Here is a 23344-nt window from a genome sequence, read left to right as displayed (position 1 = left end):
AATTTTTAAAATTTTATTTACCTGTTACATTAAAATTCCCAGGTATCTCCTTCTCTCCCTCCCCTTCCTACAGTAGAGAAAGCATCATTTGACAAAAAGATACACGTATTTATAAAACTATTTCTTGCTTATTCAGTTTATCAGTTCTTTCTCTGCAGGTAGAGATACAAAAGTCATTCTTCAAGCAATACTTCTTTTGCTGTACATAATGTTCTCTTGGTTCTGCTCATTTCATTCATAATGATTTCATGTATGTCTTTCCAGATTTTTAAAAAATTAGCCAGCTCATTATTTATTATAGCACAGTAGTATTCCATCACAATCGTATGTGAATTTGTTTAGCCATTCCCCAATTGATGGGTTCCTTTAATTTCCAGTTCTTTGTTACCACAAAGAGAGCTGTTATAAATATTTTAGAACATATGAGTTCTTTTCCCTTTTTTCCCTGATCAGCTTAGAAAATAAAACTAATAGTGGTTTTGGTGGGTCTGAAAGTATACAGTTTTATAATTCTTTGGGCATAATTCCAGATTGCTCTCCAAAATGGCTGTATCAGTTCACAGTTCCACTAACAGTGTATTAGTGTCCCTATTTTTCCACATCCCTTCAAGCATTTGTCATTTTGCCCTTTTATCATTTTAAGCAATCTGATAGCTATGAGATATCTCAGTTATTTTTATTTCCATTTCTCGAATCAGTAATGATTTAGAGGGGGCAGCTGAGTGGCTCAGTGGATTGAGAGCCAGTCTTAGAGGTAGGTGGTCCTAGATTCAAATCTGCCCTGAGACACTTCCTGGCTGTGTGACCCTGGGCAAGTCCCTTTAACACCCATTGCCTAGCCCTTACTGCTCTTCTGCCTTGGAACCAATACACAATATTGATTCTAAGACAGAAGGTAAGGGTTTAAAAAAATTTATTTAGAGCATTTTTATATAGTTATAGATAGCTTTGATTTCTTCATCTTAAAACTGTCTATTCATATCTTTTGACCACTTTTCTCTTGGGGAATGGCTTATATTCTTATATATTTGACAAATATTTTAGATATGAGACCTCTGTCTGAGAAGTTGTCTATGACCCCACCCCCAATTTTCTGCTTTCCTTCTTATCATGACTACATTAATTTTATTTATACAAAATCTTTTTAGTTTAATATAATCAAAATTATCTGTTTTACATCTCATAATGCTTTCTATCTTGTTCTTTATAAATTCTTTTCCTTTATCCATAAATCTGATGGCTAATATATTCTTCTAATTCGCTTATGATATCTCCCTTTATGACTAGGTCATGTATCCATTTTTATCTTGTTATAGTAAATTGTTGTAAGATATTGACCTAATCCTAGTGTCTGCCAGGCTGTTTTCCAGTTTTTCCAACAATTTTTACCAAATAATGTGTTCTTATCCCAAACTCTTGGATTTTGTCAAACACAAAGTTTGAATAACTTTGTTTGTTGCTTGTCTGTTTTGTTCCACTGATCTATTTCTTAGACTACTAGATATTTTTGATAATTATTAATAATAATAATTCAAAGTAAACACTGATTGTGAACTATTAATGTATTGGGTTTGATTATTGCAAAGACCTTTGTTGTTTCATTTTTGTCATTTAAAAAGATGATCTAATCTGATGCTTCTGGATTTTTTCCTACCAACATAGCTTCTTGAAAAGTTTTATATGCTTTGAACTCAAATCCTTTCCCTTAATTTGCTAAAAAGAATAAATATATCTCCAAAAAGAAAGTAATTTGCTCAGATTTCATAAATTCTTAATATTTTTTACTAACACAACCAAGTCTAATGATATGATGTTTATGTTTTTATATTGTCCCTTAATTACTAAAGTATACAAGTACACTATAATGGAATATATTCTTTCACATATAGAACAAGCATTAAGTACACACAACCAACTCAAACAGATGGAGCTAGATTCCTGGTTGTTTGTGATGTTGCCCTTGGATCCTGCATGAATATGCACAAGAAGGATTTCTCATTAACTGAGCCACCTCCAGGTTACGACAGCGTGCATGGAATTCAAAAAACAGAACATATCATCTCAGACTTTGAGGTATTTTGATATTGATGCAATCAGGGGATCCATTGAATAATAGAAGAAGGGTCTTTAGTTATCTATCCCTTTGATTCAAATATGTTGATGTTTAAATTAATACAATGCAACAAACATATATTAAGTGTTCATGACAAATAGAACACTATACAAGTCCCTGGGGCAGATGAAGAATTTAGATCATACATGACTCTGCCCTCAAGGAGCTAGTAGAACTAGTAGAAATGGATTTAGAACTATGAGGTAAATCAGAATTAATATAGCCCTACAGGCCTCTTGCCCACATTTTATAACTGAAAAAACTGAGTCTCAGAGAAGATAAGGGATTTGCTTGGTATCTCTGCCAGCATGTGGTAGAGTGGGGATTTGAACCTGGACTCTTCACTCCACATCAGAACTCTTTCTTTTGCTCTATGATACCTTCCATGTTGATGAGTCGTGGCAAATATGGATATAATATATAATATTTTGTGATAAATGCCTTAAAGGCACAAAAAAAGTGTGGTGTGTGAGACATGAAAGGCAAGAACATTATTGATTGAGGGATCAGAGAAAGCTAAGGAGTGGGCTTTAAAGGATAGATAGAAATTCAACAAGTGAAGTGGGAAAAGAAGACTTCCAGGAAAAAGGAATTCTGGTAGCAATGCCATGGAGACACATTATGTACCTAATGGACAGGAGTAATTATTTGGCTGAAATATGAAATATAGTTTAGAGAGATGGAAATAGGGAAGGGATCTATGATTTCAATAATTTCCCAAGTGAGGAAATTCCCTGTGCCAGCATAGGTCAATACCTTCTCTGCAAATTCTCTTTTTTCCTACATTTTTGTGATGAATTTTTTTATATCACCATAATTTCTCTCATTATTCCTTTTTTCCTCCTTCCCAGAAAGCCATCCCATATAAAAATAATATTTTTGAAAGAAAAAATAATTAAAAAGTAAAAGAGAGGAAAAACTTAAACTCTTAGAGAATTATCTAGGAGTCCTGAGAAGTCAAACCAGAATACATGTCAGAGGCAGGATTAGATCCAAGGTCTTTCTGACTTCAAGGTCCCACTCTCTGTCCACTACTCCTTGTTGCCTGGAAGGGAGTGTAATGCAAGATTGGATAGACAGAGTTTCATAAAATGGATTTCTCGTGTTACCTTAACTTTCTGTATCCTCAGATTATTTCTGTCAATTACAGAGTCATGAAATCCACATCATCATAGTTGACTGTATTAACATCAAATTTTAAATCTGCTTGTATTTTTATGGAAACATCTGCTGCTGTAATTTTTTTCCCCACCAATTTATTAAGGATTTTATTTTACTTGTCCTAGGATGATGAATTTGTTGTATACAAAATCAGTCAGATTAAAATGAAATACCTTGTTAAATTTTGCATTTCTGGAGACCAAGTAAAGGATTTTTCTCCTTGTGCTGTTACGACGTGGGAGGAAAACAGACCTGAGCTTTTAAATGATAATTCACAACTTAAAGGTAAGAGTCTCTTCTTTAGTTTAATGAATTTGTTCTTTTTTCCAACATATTTACCAAGTGCCCATCTTTGATAATATATATATATAAAACAAAATCTTACTCCAAAGTCTCCTCCTTGGGTGGAGGTAACCAAGATCTAGGCCAATGAAGTGCAAGCTTCTACAATTCTTCCATGCTGGAAAAACTTTGAGTATGGTCTTAGTGAAAGACTGTCAGCTTTAGGCCCAGGCTAGCTACATGTGGAGATGTTGAACACTACTAAATTGACCACTTTGGTGCTGAATTTCTTGGGCCATGACAACCCACAAAACAAAAAAAAATATTAAATGGCCTTGAGCTTTATTTGACCTTTTCCCCCTTCTGCAGAAAGACTAGTGGGTACTGAAAAAATGGGAGGAAGAAATGCTAAGAATCAGAGTTTTTTAGATTTTAAATCATAATTATCAGTACTGTTGAAGTGAGAGCTTAGTCTGAAGTCTAAAAAGTTAGTACTGCCAGAGGAACTGAATCATATCAGTCTTGACCTCTATAAACAAAGACAGAAGACAGAAAAAAGATGTAGCTATATGAAAGAATAGAGATAATAGCTTCTTTCTTCTTGGGGAGGCAAATAAAGGGATTGACATAGGTTGTTTTATTATGTCTCCAAAAGAAAAAAGATACATCATTTCATAAATTATTTGTTCATCATGTATATCACAATTCTCATAAGTATTTTTAAAAAGACTAAAATGAAAATAATTTCATTTATGTACTAATATTTGCAACATCTGTTGCAAAGGATGAAGAGGTAGAGATATTCTATGAAGATCTTTCTAAGGCTCTCCAAGTTAAATCAACATGTATACTATGATACTCAGATATTTCAACACATAGTTGGCAGTTGGGAGGGATGCTATTGTTGTTCAGGCATTTAGTTGTATCCAACTCTGTGATCTCATGGGTTTTGTCCATAGGCTTTTCTTGGTAAAGATATTAGACTGATGTTGGAGTAGAAATGCAGAAGAAAAACATGATTTATCACTTGTATATATGGGTATGTGATTTGGGGTTTTGGTTTTAAAATAATCTTATTACAAAAATGAATAATACAGAAATAGGTTGTAAGTGTATAAACCAGTGGAATGTGTTAGTTCTAGGAGGGGGGGAAATGAGAGGGAAGGGAGAGAACATGAATCATATAACCATGGAAAAATATTTTTAAAATAAATAAATTTTTAGAAAATAATTTTAAAAAAGATACTACACTGATTTGCCACGTCCTTGTCTAGTGTGTTCGCATTTTATAGATGAGGAACTGATGTAAATAGAAGTTAAATGACTTGCCCATGGTCATGCAGCCCCCTTCAGAGAATAAGATTTTGTTCTCATAATCTGAGAGTCTCCCTTCCTCCAAGGCACAAGTTTTATAGAGCTTGATATCCAGATAATACAGACGATACAGAGTAAAATTCAAAAACTTATTGGTTGAAAGGGCTTGAGACAAGGCTGGAATTCCCAATCACTTGGGTAAATGGGCAAGGCATAGTTCATCTAAAGAGGTCATAGGAAAGGTACTGCACCCTGTTTCACAACAGAGGGAGAGGACAAAGGCCAGAAGCTTCATTTATTTATGTGTGTATTTTCAGTAATATCTTAGTATTTAACCCTCCTAAGTAAATTCATATGGGTCATTCAGTCAGTCTATTGTCAGTATACCAACTTCATGCCCGGCATTAGGTAGGCAAAACACTGAGGATGCAAAGAAAGACAAAAGGTAGTCCTTTTTCTCAAGGTGCTCACAATTAAATGAGAGAAATAACATGAAAACTATGTGTGAAGGATATATGCGTAGGTACGTACATACATACGTGTGTGTGTGTGTGTGTGTCATTGAAGATAATTATAGAGGAAAGGTCTAGTATTAAGGGGAGATCACAATGAGCTAACATTTTAGCTGGGACTTGAGGAAGCCAGGGAAGTTAGGAGGTAGAACTGAAGAGAATTCCAGGCATAGGGAATAGCCAGAGAAAATATTTAGTCAGAAGATGGAGTGGGTAGAGCACTGGGCCTGGAGACAGAGACCTGAATTCAAATGTGGCTTCAGTCATATACTAGCCGGGGTAAGTAAATCACTAGACCTCTGTTTGCCTAGGAGGCAGCTAGGTGACTCAAAAGATGGAGTATTGGGCTTGAAGTCAAGAAGATCTAAATTCAAATCCAACCGCAGACACTTACTAACTATGTGATCCTGGGCAAGTCATTTAAGCTCTCCTTGCCTTAATCTGCTGAAGGAAGAAATGGCCAACCATTCCAATATCTTTGTTAAGAAAACCTCAAGGACAGTGTGATCCAGGGAGTCACAAAGAGTTGAACACAACTAAGCGACTGAACAACAAATAAGTTTCTAAAATTAAAGAAAAGTATCAAAGGGCTAGGTAACAAAAAAATTTTGCTAAGCAAAGATACTTTTTTAAAACTAACAATTAAATTGTTCCTATTTAGATTATACGTTACCAGATACTGACCCTTTCATCAACATAAAAGCTGGCCTTCAGGATATCTCTGGGATTCCAGTCCCTCTTGAAGAGATTCATATCAAGGGAAGGATAGTGGACTTCATAGCACAGGTATGGTTTATATTGTTGTACTGTATTTAACAAAGAACTGCACCCAAATAATCTAACATTAGAGATCCTTTGAATTTTATTCCATTTTTGTGACCTCTTTGAAATACATTCTTTTCTAAAAGTAAATTATTCTGTCTATAGCTACACATATTATTGGATCCTGACATTAATTACATGAACTATAACTTTAAAAATCCCTTAGGAAAATAAGAGACTTGGGATCACATAATCATAGTCACAGAATCTCAAGAGTTAGAAGATCCCTCAAATGCCATCTAGTTCAATCTATGCCTGACCATGAAACCCCCCTATTCTATCACTCACAAGTGATTATCCAGCTTTTACTTGAAGACTTTTAGTGAGAGGAAACCCATTACTTCCCAAGGCAGCCTATTTCACTATTACACAGCTCTAATCTTAGGACATTTTTCCTTAAATCTAACCTAAATCTGCCTCTGTGCAACTTCCACCTCTTACCTCTGGTTTGATTCACTGGAACCAATGTAAGGAACTAAATTTAGGAGTTTGATTAAATATATGAGAATTCTAAAATAATATGGTGGTCACCAATTTAAAATATTATAGTTCAAGTCAAGATGACTTTTAATAGCTTTTATTTACAAAGAGGCAGAAAGAGTGAAAGTAGAAAAATGTAAAAAGAGGATAGAGAAGATGTCTAGCTTATCACACTAAATATTGCTCGGCTCAGCCTGGCAGGCTTGTTAACCCTCGACCAGAGGACCCAGTGTTCTATCCACGTGGCCTTCTCCAAGAGGGGAAGGCCTCTCTGGAACTAATCTCTCTCCAGAAGCCAGGAAAGGAAGACCAGCTACTCACTCACTTGAGAACCAAGGTCCCAAGTCGAAGCTGAGGTCCAACTCCAAAGTTACCTCCAAGTGGCAGGTCACCAGCCAAAGCTCCAAGCTGAAGACTCAAGCCAAAGACCCCAAGCCAAAGAAGTTCAGGACCTTTAATAGTCCTTTTCCCACATCACTTCCTATCCATTCCCCTCTTCACAGGGACCAATCACAGCTTCTAAATTGCCTAGCACTGACCAGAGGGGCGGTGTCTATGGAATCCACCTCTCATCCTCTGAAAGTGTCAACTTTTATCAAAGGATTCACAAGTTTCTGATTGATTGGGTTAAAAGGGAGGAGCTCTCCAAGTAAGTGACTTGTGAATTCTCTTACTTGATGGATAACGAAGTGTTAAGTAGGGGTTTCTTGATTGATTAACTCAGAATAGACAAAGAGAATAAAGAATTCCCTTTTTGTACCAAGCAGCACAAGTCTAAACTTGTTCTACCTAAAAGCCCTTCAGATAACTAAATAATTATTATTATTAATTCCCTAAGTCTTCTCTTTTCCAATCTAAACTTCTATAATCCTTCAACTGATTCTTCTATGGTGTGGTCTCTCCAATACTATCACAAACTCTGTTTGCCCTCTTCTGGACATATTCTAGTTATTGTAAATCATCCTAAATATGAATTTACAGATGTGACAAAGATGCCTTCTATGGATTCATCCAAGCCATTGATAGAAATATCAAGCCTTATGGGATCAAGTGCAGATCATTGGATTATTCTAGGGATCGATCTCCCTCCAGGCTGGCTTTACCTTGTTTATGATTAGGCTTTTAGTTCAATAACTGAGCCATTTCTGAGTCTAATAATACTGTCATCCAACCCTCATCTTTCCATGTTATCCATAAGTCTAGTAGTGGGAGATGCTTTTTTGAGTACTCTACTGAAACCTAAGTATATTATATCTACTTCAATTATTGTAACTTTTTAATATATATTCAAAGTGTACAAGTTTGGGGAGGGGGATGGGGCAGGAGGACTAGTTTGTTTTGTACAATCACTGAGAACTCGAGAAGCAGCAAATTAATGGATTATGACACTCACACAATTTAACATCAGGTTGATGACCATTTGTCATCAGAGGTAGTGACCTACATTGCATATTTTGTTATAATTTGATAAGACTTCTGCTGTAGGGAAATTTGCCCCTAAATTATCAACACCTCAACATTTCAGGTAACTGTGTTTTTGTTATAGGTACTCCCACTATACAATAGAGATTGCAGCCCTTTTATAACCTAATAAGCAATCTTTTGTGAGTGGCCATGCTGAAAAACTCATCACCCAGCAACCAGCCTCGTAATGCATTGGTCTCCACTTAGCTAGGCTTGACCTCAGATGTCAAACATCTAGTCTATTGCTAGGTTCAAAGTCTTTCCAACTTGGAAAGACCTGCTAGTGTTTGTGTTCTGCTGTTCTTGCCTTTGGGAGCCCAGGGTCACCTCCATGTCATAATGAAGCATTGGAAAAAAGGACTTCAGTAGAGGAATTACTCATACTTTAAAACAAAACAAAAAACCTTTTAGTTGAATTTATGATTGGGCTGGGCTTCTAGCCCATAGACTGCCCTTGACCTACAAACAGAAGCTCTACAGTCGTGCAACTTAGTGCTTTCCCTGTGCATTTTTTCTCTGAGCCAGAGATATTTCTTCTTGGAATGAGATCAGTATTTGTATCTTGTTAATTTTATGGCCTCAGCCAAGGTTGTATGTCTTATTCTGAAATGAAAGGAATTGAGATGCCAAGTAACTTGGCAACTTGCTTTTCAACCTTGCTACATCATCAGAAATTGGTACAATTTCTGTACTAGCGAAAGTACTTTTTTCTACCATTATGAAAAAAATTACCAAGCAGCTAATTAAGAGAACCACACAGGTATAGTTCCTGACCTTTTTGAGTTTGCAATCAAGGACACAATAGCATGAATACATATACATAAGAAATATACAAAGTAGAACAACTACATTAAACCAAGTCGTGAGTGGTTCATTAGCAAAGCACATCCATCAAATACAGCTTAAGGGTAAGTATTTTGTGTGTGTTGCGTGTCTGAATACAGTGCAAGGGTGAATAACAGAAAAAGTAACCATGAGTGTTCTAAATGTAGACTTTACTAGAAGTTCTCATTCTTAGTAGGCAAACTGTGGACTAGGTGGTGAAACAGTTGGCCTTTGTTTGAAGCCCTCTAGATTCTTTTTCTTTTTGAAAACCAGGGCCGTGTTTTCCCATCTCAAGTGAATGCTGTGATGCCTTTCATCATAAGTTTAGAGCAGGAATTTTTTTCCAGTTCTCCACTGAGCTATCTCTTCTTTAAAAAGGTTTTATTGATGTCCTTATCTTTCTTTTTTTATCCATCCCTATTACTTCCCAGTGATTCCCTCATTTGCTAAATTTTTTAAAACAAATAAGACCAGTCAAGCAAAATAAATCAACAAATTGCCCAAACACTTCTCTGCCAAAAGGCAGGAAGCATGTTTTACTATCAGACCTTTAGAGTCCTGTTAAGTCACTGCAGTGATCAAAGTTCTGAAGTCTTTCAATATTGTTTTCCTTGATCTTATTATGATGATTAAGTGAAGTATCCTTCTTGCTCTTATTTTACTTCATTTTGTACCAATTCATACAGGTTTCCCAAGTTTCTCTAAATCTCTTAATATTCATCATAGCATATATTGCTGTATTATATTCATATCCCAATTTGACCAGCCTTTCCCAAATCAATGGGCATATGCTTTGTCAGTCAGTCAATAAATATTTATTAAGTACCTTCTATGTGCCAGTCACTGCACTATGTATTGGAAATACAGAGAAAGGCAAAAGACAGTCCCTTTCAGCTTTCCTTCCAGTTTTTTACAACTACAAAAAAAAAATCTATAAATATTTTTGTTCACATGGCTTCTTTACCCCATATTTCATTTCTTTATTTTATAAATACCTATTAGTGGTATTGGAGCAACTAGTTGGCACAGTGGATAGAGTGCCATACCTAGAATCAGGAAGATTTGAGTTCAAATCTTGTCTCAGTCTGTACTAGCTATGTGACCCTGGGCAAAACCCTTAACTATTTGACTCCTTTTTCTTATCTGTAAAATGAGCTGGAGAAGGAAATGACAAACTACACAATTATCTTTGCCATGAAAACTCCAAATGTGGTCGTGAAGAGTCAGACACACCTGAAATGAGTAAACAATAATTAGTGGTATCACTAGATCAGAGGACATACGTTTTAGTGACTTTTTGGGATATAATTCCAAATGCTTTTCCAAAATGGTTGGACAGATTGTCTCCTGCAGTGCTTTTAGTATGGCTGTTTTCCTACAGTATGTATTTGTCTCTTCTTGTCTTTTCTTGTCTCTTTTCATCATTCCCATTCAGGTAGATATAAAGGAGACAACTTCAGAGTTGTTTTAATTTGCAGTTCTCTTGTTAGAGATTTGGAGCATTCCTTAATATGGTCAATGATAATTTACACTTTTTCCTTGTAAAACTTTCTTTTCATATATATTGACCCTCATAAAATTTCAAAGATCAAGGATGGCAGCTCAGACATGACATCCCTCTGTTCTTTTAGCATTCTTAATATAGTTTGTGCAGATTTGGTGACTTGAACTCATTAATGAAAGCCAGATGTGTTCTAGTCATTTCCTCACATTTCTTGGTACAAGATGTTTTAGGCCAGCTATATTTTGAGGAACCCAACGAGTTCCATGGGGGTGTATTTTACTATACTACATAATAGACTTGGGCTCAGATATTTTTATGAAATTGTTGTTATAAAAAATTTGAAGTTGGTATTACCATTTGTTTTTGGTAGAGGGAGTTCCCTCACCTGGAGTTCTCCCCATGAAATTACAGATCTAATAAAAAAAATGACTGTCTGTTCCTACTGTAATGAGACTAGGAGCAACATTAATAAAAAATATGAATTTTATTATAATTTATCACATTATTACAAAAGTCCATTTGTGTTTAATATGACTAACAATTATATTTTAATGTTTTCAATACTTACCCTCCCCTATCAGAGATAACTGATTATAGGACAATATAAATTTTCCCCCCTTGTCATTTGTCATATATACTGACACATATATATGCATGCTAAGTAATTACAATTTGAATGCTTGGAGTTTCTTTGCTTTAAAAAAATTTTTTTTTCTGTGACTTAAAGATTGAAAACCGCCTTGAGCAATAGGTAGCAATTGTAGATTTATTAGTAGATTGACCATTCAAATTATCCTGAAAGTAATCTTAGAATGATGGGATTTAAAGTTAGAGGGAACCTTAAAGCTCACCTAGTTTAAGCCTATCATTTTATAGGTGCAGAAACAAATTCAGAGATGTGAATTGTTTTGACCAGTTCACATCAGTTCTAGCAAGTAGCAGAGCTTGCCTAGAATCCTGGCTTTCCTTTACAATCCTTTTTCTTTTAAAAAAAAAAGTTCATTAATACAGTTAGTCTTTACCATCATTTCTAAATTCTTCCCCTCCCCCCTATATTTTAACCTCCCTCTTGTGACAAAGAATATCAAGCTAGACATGATTACATACACTTATAATCTCTGCCTGAGGCTAGCAAGTCACTTGAGTTCAAGAGTTCTTAGCTGCAAAAGAGCTAAAGCCAATCTGTACTAAGATTATCTGTTCTAAGCCCAACCCCAATATGGCAAGGTAGGGGGAATTCCAATCTTCTATAACAGGGTACAACTCTCTGTCCAACTGGTCAGAAAGAAAGCAGGGCAAAGCTTCCCTGGTGATAAGCATTTGAGTTACTGTACTTGTAGACTAGGCAAGATGGGGAGACCCAGACTCAAAACCAAAATAAAACATTGTACAAACATATTTGATCTAGTAACTATATCTGACAGTATATACAATGTGCTAAGCTAGTCGTTGGCTGCCTCTCTGTCATGAAAAAGGTTTGATTCATTATCTGTTTTCTAGATCTTTGTCAGTTTTACATTTAATCAGACTTAAATTCATTTTTCTTTACAAAAGCCTCCTTTTCTTAGCATCGATTCTGAGTATCATTTCCAAGGCAGAAAGGGTAGTAAGAGCTAGGCAACAGGGGTTAAGTGACTTAACAGATTTCAACCCAAGACCTCCTATCTCCAGGCCTTTCTCTATCTACTGAGCAACCTAGCTGCCTCTAGTTCAACTCATTTTAAGGTATTTTCATATATATATATATTCATATAATATTATATATACTACAGTACTTTTCCACACTATATTATGCATTAAAAACCCAATAAAGTTCTATTAAAAGTTGTTAACATTGTATTAGTTTTATGGGGATATGGCATGTGTTTCAGACTCTGCATTGCAAATGTCTTAGCCTTCAGTCTACAGGGTCCATAAGAAAACAAGACATAACTACCACCTGTATAGCTTAAATCCAAAATATGCATAGTTTGTGTCACCAGCTTTTCACAGAAATATTTTTTGATAACATTTTATTAACCAAGAGGATCTTGTTCTATTTCTAGATCATTGTTTTTCAAACATATACCAATGAGAGTCATCTGCCTATTGAAACAAAGTTTGTCTTCCCCTTGGATGACAAAGCAGCTGTGTGTGGATTTGAAGCTTTCATCAATGGCAAACATATAATAGGAGAGGTAAAGGATAAAGAATTATACTTATTAGTTCTTTCTCTCTGCTGACCTACTCTTTTATTGATGTAATGGCTTCCTGAATAATGATTTTGCATGTAATGGCTACTTTTCAGGTTTGCGCTCATTTAGACATTTTTTTTTCCATTTCTGAAATGTACATTTCCAGGATCTGAATTTGAATAATTAGCTCTACTATATGAAATAATGAAGTTACCATATATGTCATGACATTTTAACATGCTCTTTTCCAGATTAAAGAAAAGGAAGAAGCCCATCAGGAGTACAGAGAAGCCATCAGACAAGGCCATGGAGCTTACTTGATGGATCAGGACACTCCTGTATGCCATGCTATTAATTTGTTAGTTGCCATGTTAATCAGAATTAGAAAAAAAAATTAAGAATCTTTAATATATATAATACCCACTATAAAGTGAAAATTAAAAATATTTTCTACTATCAGAGAGAAACCTTGCCTAGGAATTCAGTATGTCCAGTGCTCTTTGGCATGTTATTTGCAGCTCTGAATCAGTTACTGAATCTGAGTCAGTTACCAAAGGTGAACTCTGACAATAATGAATTACTTCTCACTATACATGAATTAATATTTTATCATCTAAGTTTAAATTTATCTTGAATTTAAACCCCATCAACTTCCAAAAGTATGTAAAGAGAATTATTAGATAAAGAGTATCAAATTGGTGTTATTAGAAAGCTAAATTAAAAATAAGAGAAATAATGTTTTTGTTATATGGATAGCTTAATGACTAAGCTCCTAATGTTAATTGAAATCAGAATGACTAAGAGTCCACCCTTATGTCTCCAATGTAATTTTGTGACAAGATAGATGTATGAAAAAGAAACAGAAAATTTGGGTGTGGACAAAACAATATTCTAATAATCAAATTTCTGAGAGGTGAAATGCAATAATGTAAAGAGACCTTGAAGTCAGGAAAATTTGGATTCAGGGGTGGCCCTTGACACATACTACTTCTATAAAAACTTTGAGAAAGGGACTTAATCTTTCAGTGTCCTCAGGCAAGCCATGAAGACAAAAGTTGACAGACAAGTTTCCTATTTGTGTCTATTAAGGGAATTAGTCTTCTATGGAATTCTCTAAATTGTCCAATGAAGTCACTGATCTGGGCTTAAATCTCTAGTAAACAGATGATCATAAAACCAGGCAAGATTGTTAGAAAGTCAGAATCTTTGTATTTCTTTTCCCATATTGCCATATTCTATGGTTTAAGCATTCTGATGAGATGTGTTCAAACCCTTGCAGAGGCAAAATATGCACATTCATCTCACCTTTAGAAGCTGAGATTATGTGAATCCACTAACACCAACAGAGTGTATTGGACCTAGCTCTACAGGGCAACAAGTCCAGTTCTTTCTAAGGAATGAAATTTCTGGGCTTAATAGTCTATACTTTTTAAAGAGGAGGTTTCAAAAAACATGTTAACTAGAAACACAAAATAATCACATTTTATGACTACAAAGAATGATATTCAATGAATTTTGACTTGGGGAGGAGTCCTCAACTTCACTAGAATTTGGGGAGGGTAGATTTTACCCACAGAGATAGGAAGATTAATTTTATTGTTTAGCAGGAATACATTTGCATCAAACTTCATATGTAAGACAAGATTTTCCAATTGATTGATTGGAAACCTTGGGTGAGAAGAATATTAGGCAAGATTCTCTGTAACAGAGAATGCTAATTAAGATCTAGATCAGTGATTCCCAAAGTGGGTGCCACTGCTGCCTGGTGGGTGCTGCAGCAATCCAGAAAGGCGGTGATGGCCACAGGTGCATTTATCTTTCCTATTAATTGCTATTAAATTTTTTAAAAAATTAATTTCCAGGGGGCTAAGAAATATTTTTTCTGGAAAGGGGGCAATAGGCCAAAAAAGTTTGGGAATCACTGATCTAGATCCTAATCATAAATTTTATTTTGATTTATCTAAAGACTTCCCAAGGGAACTTCCTGTTTATCTTTAGGAACTTTGATTAGATTGAATGTAGTACAATTTTCCTATTCATGTAGGGCTTATTGGAATTGTTAGCCACTGGAATTATAATAGGTCTTCATTATGACTATGAATTTGTAAGTTTGTCTATTGGTGGGTGGGCTAACTCAACAAGGTATGATGACTTCCATCCTGAAGACCTTGTTAAGAAAGATCCTATCAACCAACTTCTTTTCTTCCTTGATAATAAAAAGGAATTGTGAAGCACTAAAGAATCAGAGAATGATTTTAAATGAATTCCTTTATAGGAGGTAAATCAGATTGTAAATTTACCAATGTAAGTAGATTATGTCTTTTATTGTTCCTCATTCTAAATAGCCTTATAGAGAATAAAAGAATCTCAAGAATTAGAAGGAATCTCTGATACTGTTTAGTCCAACTCAAATATTAACAGAAGTTTCCTTATTATGTACCCAAAAGGAATTCAGTGAGCTCTCAGATTCAGGACCATTAAAAAAAAAACCCACTAAAAACTCAAATTAGATTGATCAAAGGATTGTATTTTTAACCCTTCTCCAAGTATGATATTCAACTCACTTCTTTTGAATTACAGAACTATAAGTCAAAGGGAACTTTGAGAGTATATTGTCCAGCCCCATCATTCTTTACAATTTTTGGACTGGACTAATTAAAGAGAGGGACTAGAACATCTCCAAAGACCTTTAACTTTCAAACACATTTTAAAATAAGGAAAAAATATATATGAACAAGTGACACTATATTAATAGTCTTCATGAGCTGTCTTTGGTGCTGGGCATATTATTCTGTGGGGGTAAATTTTAATCTGAAAACCTGTGCTTTTCCAAGGAAATGTATCTTTATATGTGGGACTATCAGTCTGTCCTAGAAGTCAGTCCTATCTTTACTACTAGTAGTAATATAATAATCCAGGACATTCCAAGGGACTTATGAGAAAGAATGCTATCCACATTGAGATAAATAATGGAAAAAATGGGAATAGAAACACAAAAGAAAAAGTTTAACACTTATCATTTATTTATATGGGTATATTTTTGGGGGTTTTGGCTTTAAAAATTGCTCTATGCTAAAAATGAATAATGTAGAAATAGGTATCAAATGATAACATTTGTACAACCCAGTGGAATTGCTTGTTGGCTCTGGGAGAGGGCAGGAAAGAGGGGAGGAAAAGAAAATGAGTCATGTAAAGATGAAAAAAATATTTTAAAAAAATAAAATAAAAATTTTAAATAAAAAAGAAGTCAGTCTCGTGAGTCAAGAAGTAAGGTATAGTAGTAAGTTCTATTGTCTAGTTGTAGTTGCTTGTAGGACCTCTGAAGAACTAACAGTATGAGGGAGTGAGAAAGGGAAGGAGGAAGACATTTCTCAATCATTGAGCAGACTGTCCCATTTCAGTTAATATTTCCTTTTCTCCATTAAAAAAAAAGGAAAGTTTTAATTCAGCAAGTAGACTCAACAAGACCAGAGCAAGGTCTTGATCTAGGCTAAAAAAAACTACAAAAATTAATACCACTAGTTGGTAGATTAGAAATTTTGGCAAACTGGAAAGACTTCATGTAGAGGCCTATTTGTGTTATCTAAGGATCAACCTATTCTAAGTTCAGAAAGGCTTAACACTACATTGGCAGGTAATGGATTTGTTGGCTACAATAATTTATTAAGGCATAGAAGGGATCACAGTCTGAATTGATAGAAGGAGTGAACAAAAAAAAACAAAATTGTGAATCTTCAAAATGAGCTTTAACACTATCCCCAGTTTCCTGTCTTTATTATTTGAATTAGTTATTAATGTAGAACATTAAGTGGTGACCTTCAACTAGATAAGTCTTAGATTTGCAAAATATATAATGTTTTCATTTCAGGATGTCTTTACTGTGAGCATTGGAAACTTACCACCACAGGCCAAAGTTCTTATCAAAATTACCTATATCACTGAGCTCAGTTTTCATCATGGATGTGCCAGCTTCTTCATGCCCGCTACTGTAGTGCCATGGCAACAGGACAAAGTGTTGAATGAAAATTTGCAGGTTTGTGTATTTAACATTACATTTTGTATTATAGTTTCTTTTTAAAATTAATTATCAAATCTAATGTCCTTGTCATAAATAGGTAAATGTTTCCTAATGTCCTTGTCATAAATAGGTAAATGTTTCCTAATGTCCTTGGCATAAATAGGTAATGGTTCCTACAGATAACAGAATTTAGTATACATGTTAAGAAAAAAATTATATTCAGTCTCTCTATTTTAGATATCAATAGCAACTGGATGCAGCCAGATATCACAGCAGAGAGAGTACCCATCCTGAAGTCAGGAAGACCTGATTTCAAATCCTACCTAAAGATACTTAGCAGTTTTATTTTACTCTAGCTAAGCATTTAACCTATTTACTTCAGTTTGTACATCTGTGAAATGGAGATGATAATAACACCTTATCTCCCAGAGTTGTAAGGATCAAATGAGATCAAATGAGAAATTGTAATGTTTAGCATATTAGTAAGTGCTACATAAATATTAGCTGTTGGTTGCTATTTCAATAACTTTTCTGAGTATATTACTAAATAATTAATTGAACTGACAGTGACTTGCTCTTCAAATGGAAAATGTATGACATTTGCAAACCATGGAAATATCTCACATGTGCAAAGTCGTAAACTAATAGCATTATTTATGTTGCAGTAATTCATTTGATGTGAATAGATTCAGTGACTTAGCATTTACTTTGTATCCCTATTGTTGTATTAGACCCACCCTGAAACTTCATGAATACATGATGATATTCTTATTTTTCACAGGATACAGTGAAGAAAGTTTGCATTAAGGAAGTAGGAATGCAACAACAGTAAGTAACTGAAATATAAAACTTTAATGTGTCATGGCTGAATTTAGTAGACATTGGTTTCATATTTAGAAGTTCCATTTGAAATGCAGTATATACACTTAAGTATAATACAAGGTAGAGTGTCATTGGAACAAAAGAGAGGTCCAGGATGTTCTAGTAAAATTTTAGGGGAGAGAGAATACTTTCACATAAAGAAAATCAGATAATATCCTGCAAAAGTGGTGGCTACTCAGCTGATCTGAGAGAGTGATGAAAAGGATGTGTTCTAGGCAAGGGAAATGGTCTGTGCAAATTCTTAGAGGGTGTGATCATTATTGAACACCTATTAGGTGCTAGGCAGTGTGCCCTCAGGCAATGCAAACACAAAAATGAAATAATCGTTGCCCTCAAGGAGCTTACATTCGATAGGAGACAAATTGTACTTATAAGTTTATTCAAAATAAATACAAGGAGGGGCAGCTGGGTAGCTCAGTGGATTGAGAGTCAGGCCTAGAGATGGGAGGTCCTAGGTTCAAAGCCAGCCTCAAACACTTCCCAGCTGTGTGGCAAGTCACTTGACCCCCATTGCCCACCTTTACCACTCTTCTACCTATGAGCCAATACACAGAAGTTAAGGGTTTAAAAAACAAACAAACAAACAAATAAATAAATTCAAGGTAATTTGAAGGATGCTACAACTAGCATATAAAATCTGGGGAACAACTTGTAGTTTCTTTTGTTTAAAATGTAGAGTATTTGAAGGGAACTAATATCTCTTTGTATATTAAATTGAAATCCTTTTTAAAATATTTGATAGATTCTTTTTGAATATGTCGATTGAGATGCCACATGTAATTGAGTCAATTACCAGTGATACACATAAACTCAAAATAAAGGTATGTAACTTTTTCTCTTTAAAACTTAATTATTATTTTTTTGAAATATCATTATTTTGAAAATAATTTCAAATTTTTAAAAATGTTAGCAATGTTACCATTGGTCAAGGTTATTCGTAAGATTTTTTAAATTGTAAAATTTATAAGATGTTATAAAATGCTCTATGTGACTGATATGTGTTGGACCAACCTAGATAATTCAAGGAAAGACATATTAGAGGACAGTCTCTATCTAATATTATCTACCTAGTGACGTAATAATAAGTTCCCTTTTCTAGTTTGATTTGACTATATAGATGGATACAAATTTTGAACTTCATGATATGTCTGAATGTGACTGAAATCAAAGACTTACCCTAAGAATTCATATCTTTCAAGTGATCAGAAACCCATAATGTTAGAATTTATTTTTTAACTCTTCTTTAAACTATACTTTGAAAAGTATATATGCAACAATGACTGGTAAGAATGGACAATGTTCAATTTTAAAATGTTTTTTTCCTTTTGTTATATAGAAAACAGACTGCAAAGCTGTAATCAGCACCTTGGATAACAGTTCCTTTGACAGCAACGGCTTTTCTCTCCAGATTCATATAGGAGATGCATACCTCCCAAGAATGTGGGTTGAAAAGCATCCAAAAAAGGAAAGTGAGGTAAATCCCTTTTTATTGGAAAAAATATGACTATCAAACAATTGAATTGTTTAAGAAACATTTGGGAAGAAACATGATCAAATCCATTCCAGTTTCATTTGAATCCATTGTCAGTTGGCACTATTACAGATAATCGAATAAAAAAATCAACAACCTTGTGTTTGCTGAACAATTTTTTTTGGTAATTATTGTTTGGCTTTGTGTAATGGTTAAAAGAATAGTGACTAATAAATTGATATCTACCTAAAGGGAAATCTCTAGAATAGTAACACAGTTGGCCTAGTTCATTTAAAAATTTTTTATCAATGACTAAATTGAAATGATGAAGACACAGATGATGTATTTTTCAAATTTATATATGAAATGAAGCTATGAGGGATAAATAATACAGGAGCCAAAAATATCAACAGATTAGAATGTTGCTCAGCAGAACTTAAGCTTTGAAGATGAAACTGAAAAGAGGTCAATGCAAAGGTCTATTTTGATAAAAAAAAAAAAAACTCAGTTTCACAAAGGCTAAAAAGACATAACTATATAGCAGTTGATATGAAAAAGAACTCAGGGTTTTTGTGGACTGCAAGGTCAAAGTGAATCAATTGAGTGAAGTGGCTTCCAGAAAAGCTAATGTGATCTGCTACATTAATAGAAAGATATTGTTGAGAGCAAGGAAAATGATAATGCCACTGGATTCTGCCCTGGTCAGACTATATCTAAAATATTGTAACCAATTCTGGTAGTAGATTTTAAATAGACATAGGCAAGTTGGATCAAAGAAACCAAAATGGTGAAGCAACTTAAAATAATTCCATAAAATGATGCATCAAAGGACTGAGGATGTTTAGACTAAAGAAAAGAGAACTTTTACAAATATGTAATCTCTTGTCTTCAAAAAATATTTTTAAAGAATTGGAAGAATGTAGAAGTGCAACTAATTTTGTGATATTTAGCTCAGAGTAGTAGTTACAAAGAGGTCAACTTCACTAACCAATATTAGAAAGATCTGCTTAATAATTAGAGCTGTTCAAAATTAAGGGGACTAAGTTCTCTATCACTAGATGTTTTCCAGTGGAGACTGGTTGATCACTTGTCAAAACTATTGTATAAGGGTTATGTGTTTTAATAGGGGTTGGACTAGATATCCACTGAAGCCCCTCTTAGTGTTAAAATTCTGTGATTCTAGTCTTTGACCTTGCAGCATTTCTCTACCCCTCTTCACAAGCATGTCATTATAAAGTTTGTCAAATAACTTTACTAAAACCCTTGCCTATTACATTCTCCTGTTCCACGATCAGTCTTGTAATCCTATACATTAAATATGGAAATGAAATTACAATGAGCTGCTTTGTTCTTGTTGAACTGATTCTAACTTAAAATGATTAATTACCCTTTCCTGAGAGCTTGTCAATAATGCATTGTAGAAAAAATAAAAAATAAAAAAGTAAATAACATTATAGAGGTTTATCAGAAATTATTCAGACTTATTGGTCTATAGTTTGAAAAAAAAATTCTTCCTTGTTTTTTAAATCAGAAAATTTTCTAAGCTTTAGTTCCATTTCCTTTTTTCTGGCTAGGCAGTCTTTTTTTTTTTATGCTTACTTGTGTAATTAATACTCTGTGTGTACTGGTTCCAAGGCAAAAGAGTGATAAGGGATAGGTAAATAAGGGTTAAGTGACTTGCCCAAGGTCACACAGCTAGGAAGTATCTAAGATTAGATTTGAACCCAGGACCTCCCATATCTAGACCAGGCTCTCGATCCACTGAACCACCTCACTATCCCCTAGGCCAGCTTTATTGTCCTTCATTCCCCCTACACAACTCTTATTCCTCTTGAGATCTTTACCCAAATAACTCAATATTTCTCTTCCAAGTTGATGGTTTCCACATAGATATGCATATTCTTAATATACAGTGTTATTCCACCTTATCTTTTATTCATTCTGTCCCTTTTGAAAGCTGAATTTTTATTGATATCTTTTGTTTTTTGCATCACCATTATTTTTCCTAGTGACTCTCTTCTTCCCACTCCCAGAAGGTTTTCCTGTAAAACAGATAATATTTAATCCATTCCTCTGAAACAAGATATATCTTTTTGTTTATGCTTCCATTTGAATTAAATACTTAAATTATTTGGTTTTCTCTCTCCTCTCTTTTTTTCTCCAAGTTCTCAACCTCTTGGACATTAGCTGCTATATGCTTGTTTTGACCCATTCCTCCATTGTTTCAGAACTGTTGACAATATCTTTCCTCCTGTGATACTTGACATTTACTTCTATCATGGAGGATAATTGAATTTCTCTGCTAACAAGCCCTAAAACCAGCAAAAGCAAATGGTATAGAATATTGGGTTGTTGGTCTTCAGTAATCTTGTCACAACTCTTCTATTTGTGACAAGTTTTAGCTTCTCAATTTTATAACCTGCCAAGATAATTTTTAATCCATTTTTCTGTCATCTACTATGTTGATTGTCTTTTCAGATTCCATGTTAACTGCAGAATTGGTAAATATGTGCCTCTTGAGATTGACAGGTTATTGACAAAAGCCAAGCAGTAAACTTTGTGGCCTCCATCATTGGCCTTTTTCTAAACTGACAATAATTATGAGTCACTATTTTTTGGGTGTAATTGTTTAACTCCATAAATCCATCTAATTGTATTATAACCTACCCCTTATTTTCCCATCTAATCCACAAAGATAACATGAAAGATTTTTGTCAAATGATTTTTTAAAAAATCAAATATACCATATCTGTGACATTCTTCCAACTTAGCAAGTCTATTAAAAAAATAAAAGGACATTATGAAATTCCTCACCACATGTAGAATAATTAAATACAGCACAATTGCATGTTAGTTATGTCTGACTCTTGACCTCAGTACTGACTTTCTTTGAAGGAGGGAAAAAATAATATATGAATGATGAGTTTGAAGTCAAAGGACATAGATTCATCCTCAGCTCTGCCATTTATTCCATATGTGATCAGAGCCAAGTCACTTGAATTCTGAGTCTTAGTCACCTCATCTGTAAAATGAAGGCATTGGACTGGATGACTTCCAAGGTCCTTTCCCATTCTTAATATATCTTTGTGTGAAGATACTAATTTAATTACTGTGATAGAACACGTTCCAATCCTGTCTCTGCTTTATTGTCAAGACATTTTTCAGTCACGTCTGACTCTTCTTGATCCCATTTAAGATTTTCTTAGGAGAAATACTGGATTGATTTTCCATTTCCTTCTCTAACTTATTTTATAGATGAGGAAACTGGGTTAAGTGATTTGCCCAGAGTCACACAGCTTAGTAAGTAGCTGAGCTAGATTTGAACTCACAAAGGTGAGCCTTCCTGATTTTAGGGCCAATACTTTATTGACTGTGCTATCTAGGTGCCTATTTGACACAGTGCTTTACATATAGTAGACATTCAGTAAATATTCATTCATTTGAATTGAAACAAATTCCATTATTTATAACATGAGAAGTTTGGATTAACCTTTAGTTAATTTTTTCTCAACTATAAAAGATCAGGTGATCAATAAAATTCCTCCTATTCTAAATCCTGTGATTCCTCTGACTGCATGATTTCTAATCCTTTCTAGTTCTAAAATTCAGTAAGGTTGTGGGAGACTCTCTTGATATTAAAGGGGAAATTGCAGAAATTTTTTAAAATCAATTAACACTATGCAGTTATCCCTTGTTCCAAGAAACTCCTTTCATAATAAATAAATGACTAAATTTTAGAACTGGAAGGAAACTTACAGGTGCTATAGCCCAACTCCCTCATTTTATTTATTTTTTAAATTTTATTGGTAACTTTTGTTTTCAAATCATAGTCATTTCTGGAGATATCAAATCACTCAGCGAGCCTTTTCTTATAACAAAGGAAACAAGCTGAGCAAAGGAACCAGGAGCCACATAGAAAATGCTTAATTCCCCATCTATAGTAAAGGGGGAAAGGGGGCTTTTTGGTTGAATATTAATATTTAAAGGTATGGTCACTGAGAATTAAATAAATATTGATTCTCAAATTATTTTAGTAATTTATTTACACATATATAAGAGAGAGCGGAAGTAGAGACTTGAGAAGAGGGTAAAGTAAGAGATCTAACTTAAAGAACTAGGCTATGTACTCAATCCCTGGCTTTTCTCTGGCGGGGCTCCAGAGGTCCCAGCCAGAGAACCTAAAAGTCAGTTAGCAAGAGGTTTAGCCACAAGGGCTTCTCCCAATCAGGAGGCTGGTACCTCCAGGGAGGCTAAGGTAGTCAGCCTTCTTTACTCGCCACATGTAGTTCTAAGGGAAAGATTTAAGAACAGTCTTACCAAGT

At 34.4% G+C, this 23344-nt stretch overlaps 1 protein-coding gene across 1 annotated transcript in view; it reads left to right on the top strand.

Moving 5' to 3' along the window:
• The window catches only part of PARP4 (poly(ADP-ribose) polymerase family member 4), a 108645-nt gene that overhangs the window by 27275 nt on the left and 58026 nt on the right, over positions 1-23344 (top strand). Inside the window, exons 12-20 of the mRNA XM_044668974.1 lie at positions 1890-2073; positions 3400-3559; positions 6044-6168; positions 12523-12654; positions 12903-12989; positions 16520-16684; positions 17451-17497; positions 18294-18372; positions 18888-19025. Of these exons, the coding sequence (XP_044524909.1) occupies positions 1890-2073; positions 3400-3559; positions 6044-6168; positions 12523-12654; positions 12903-12989; positions 16520-16684; positions 17451-17497; positions 18294-18372; positions 18888-19025 (1117 nt within the window). The remainder of the gene's footprint in view (positions 1-1889; positions 2074-3399; positions 3560-6043; positions 6169-12522; positions 12655-12902; positions 12990-16519; positions 16685-17450; positions 17498-18293; positions 18373-18887; positions 19026-23344) is intronic.

This window comes from Gracilinanus agilis, chromosome 3 (genome assembly GCF_016433145.1).
Source record: "Gracilinanus agilis isolate LMUSP501 chromosome 3, AgileGrace, whole genome shotgun sequence".
NCBI classification, from domain to species: domain Eukaryota; kingdom Metazoa; phylum Chordata; class Mammalia; order Didelphimorphia; family Didelphidae; genus Gracilinanus; species Gracilinanus agilis.
This window is presented reverse-complemented; position numbering and strand designations above follow the sequence as displayed.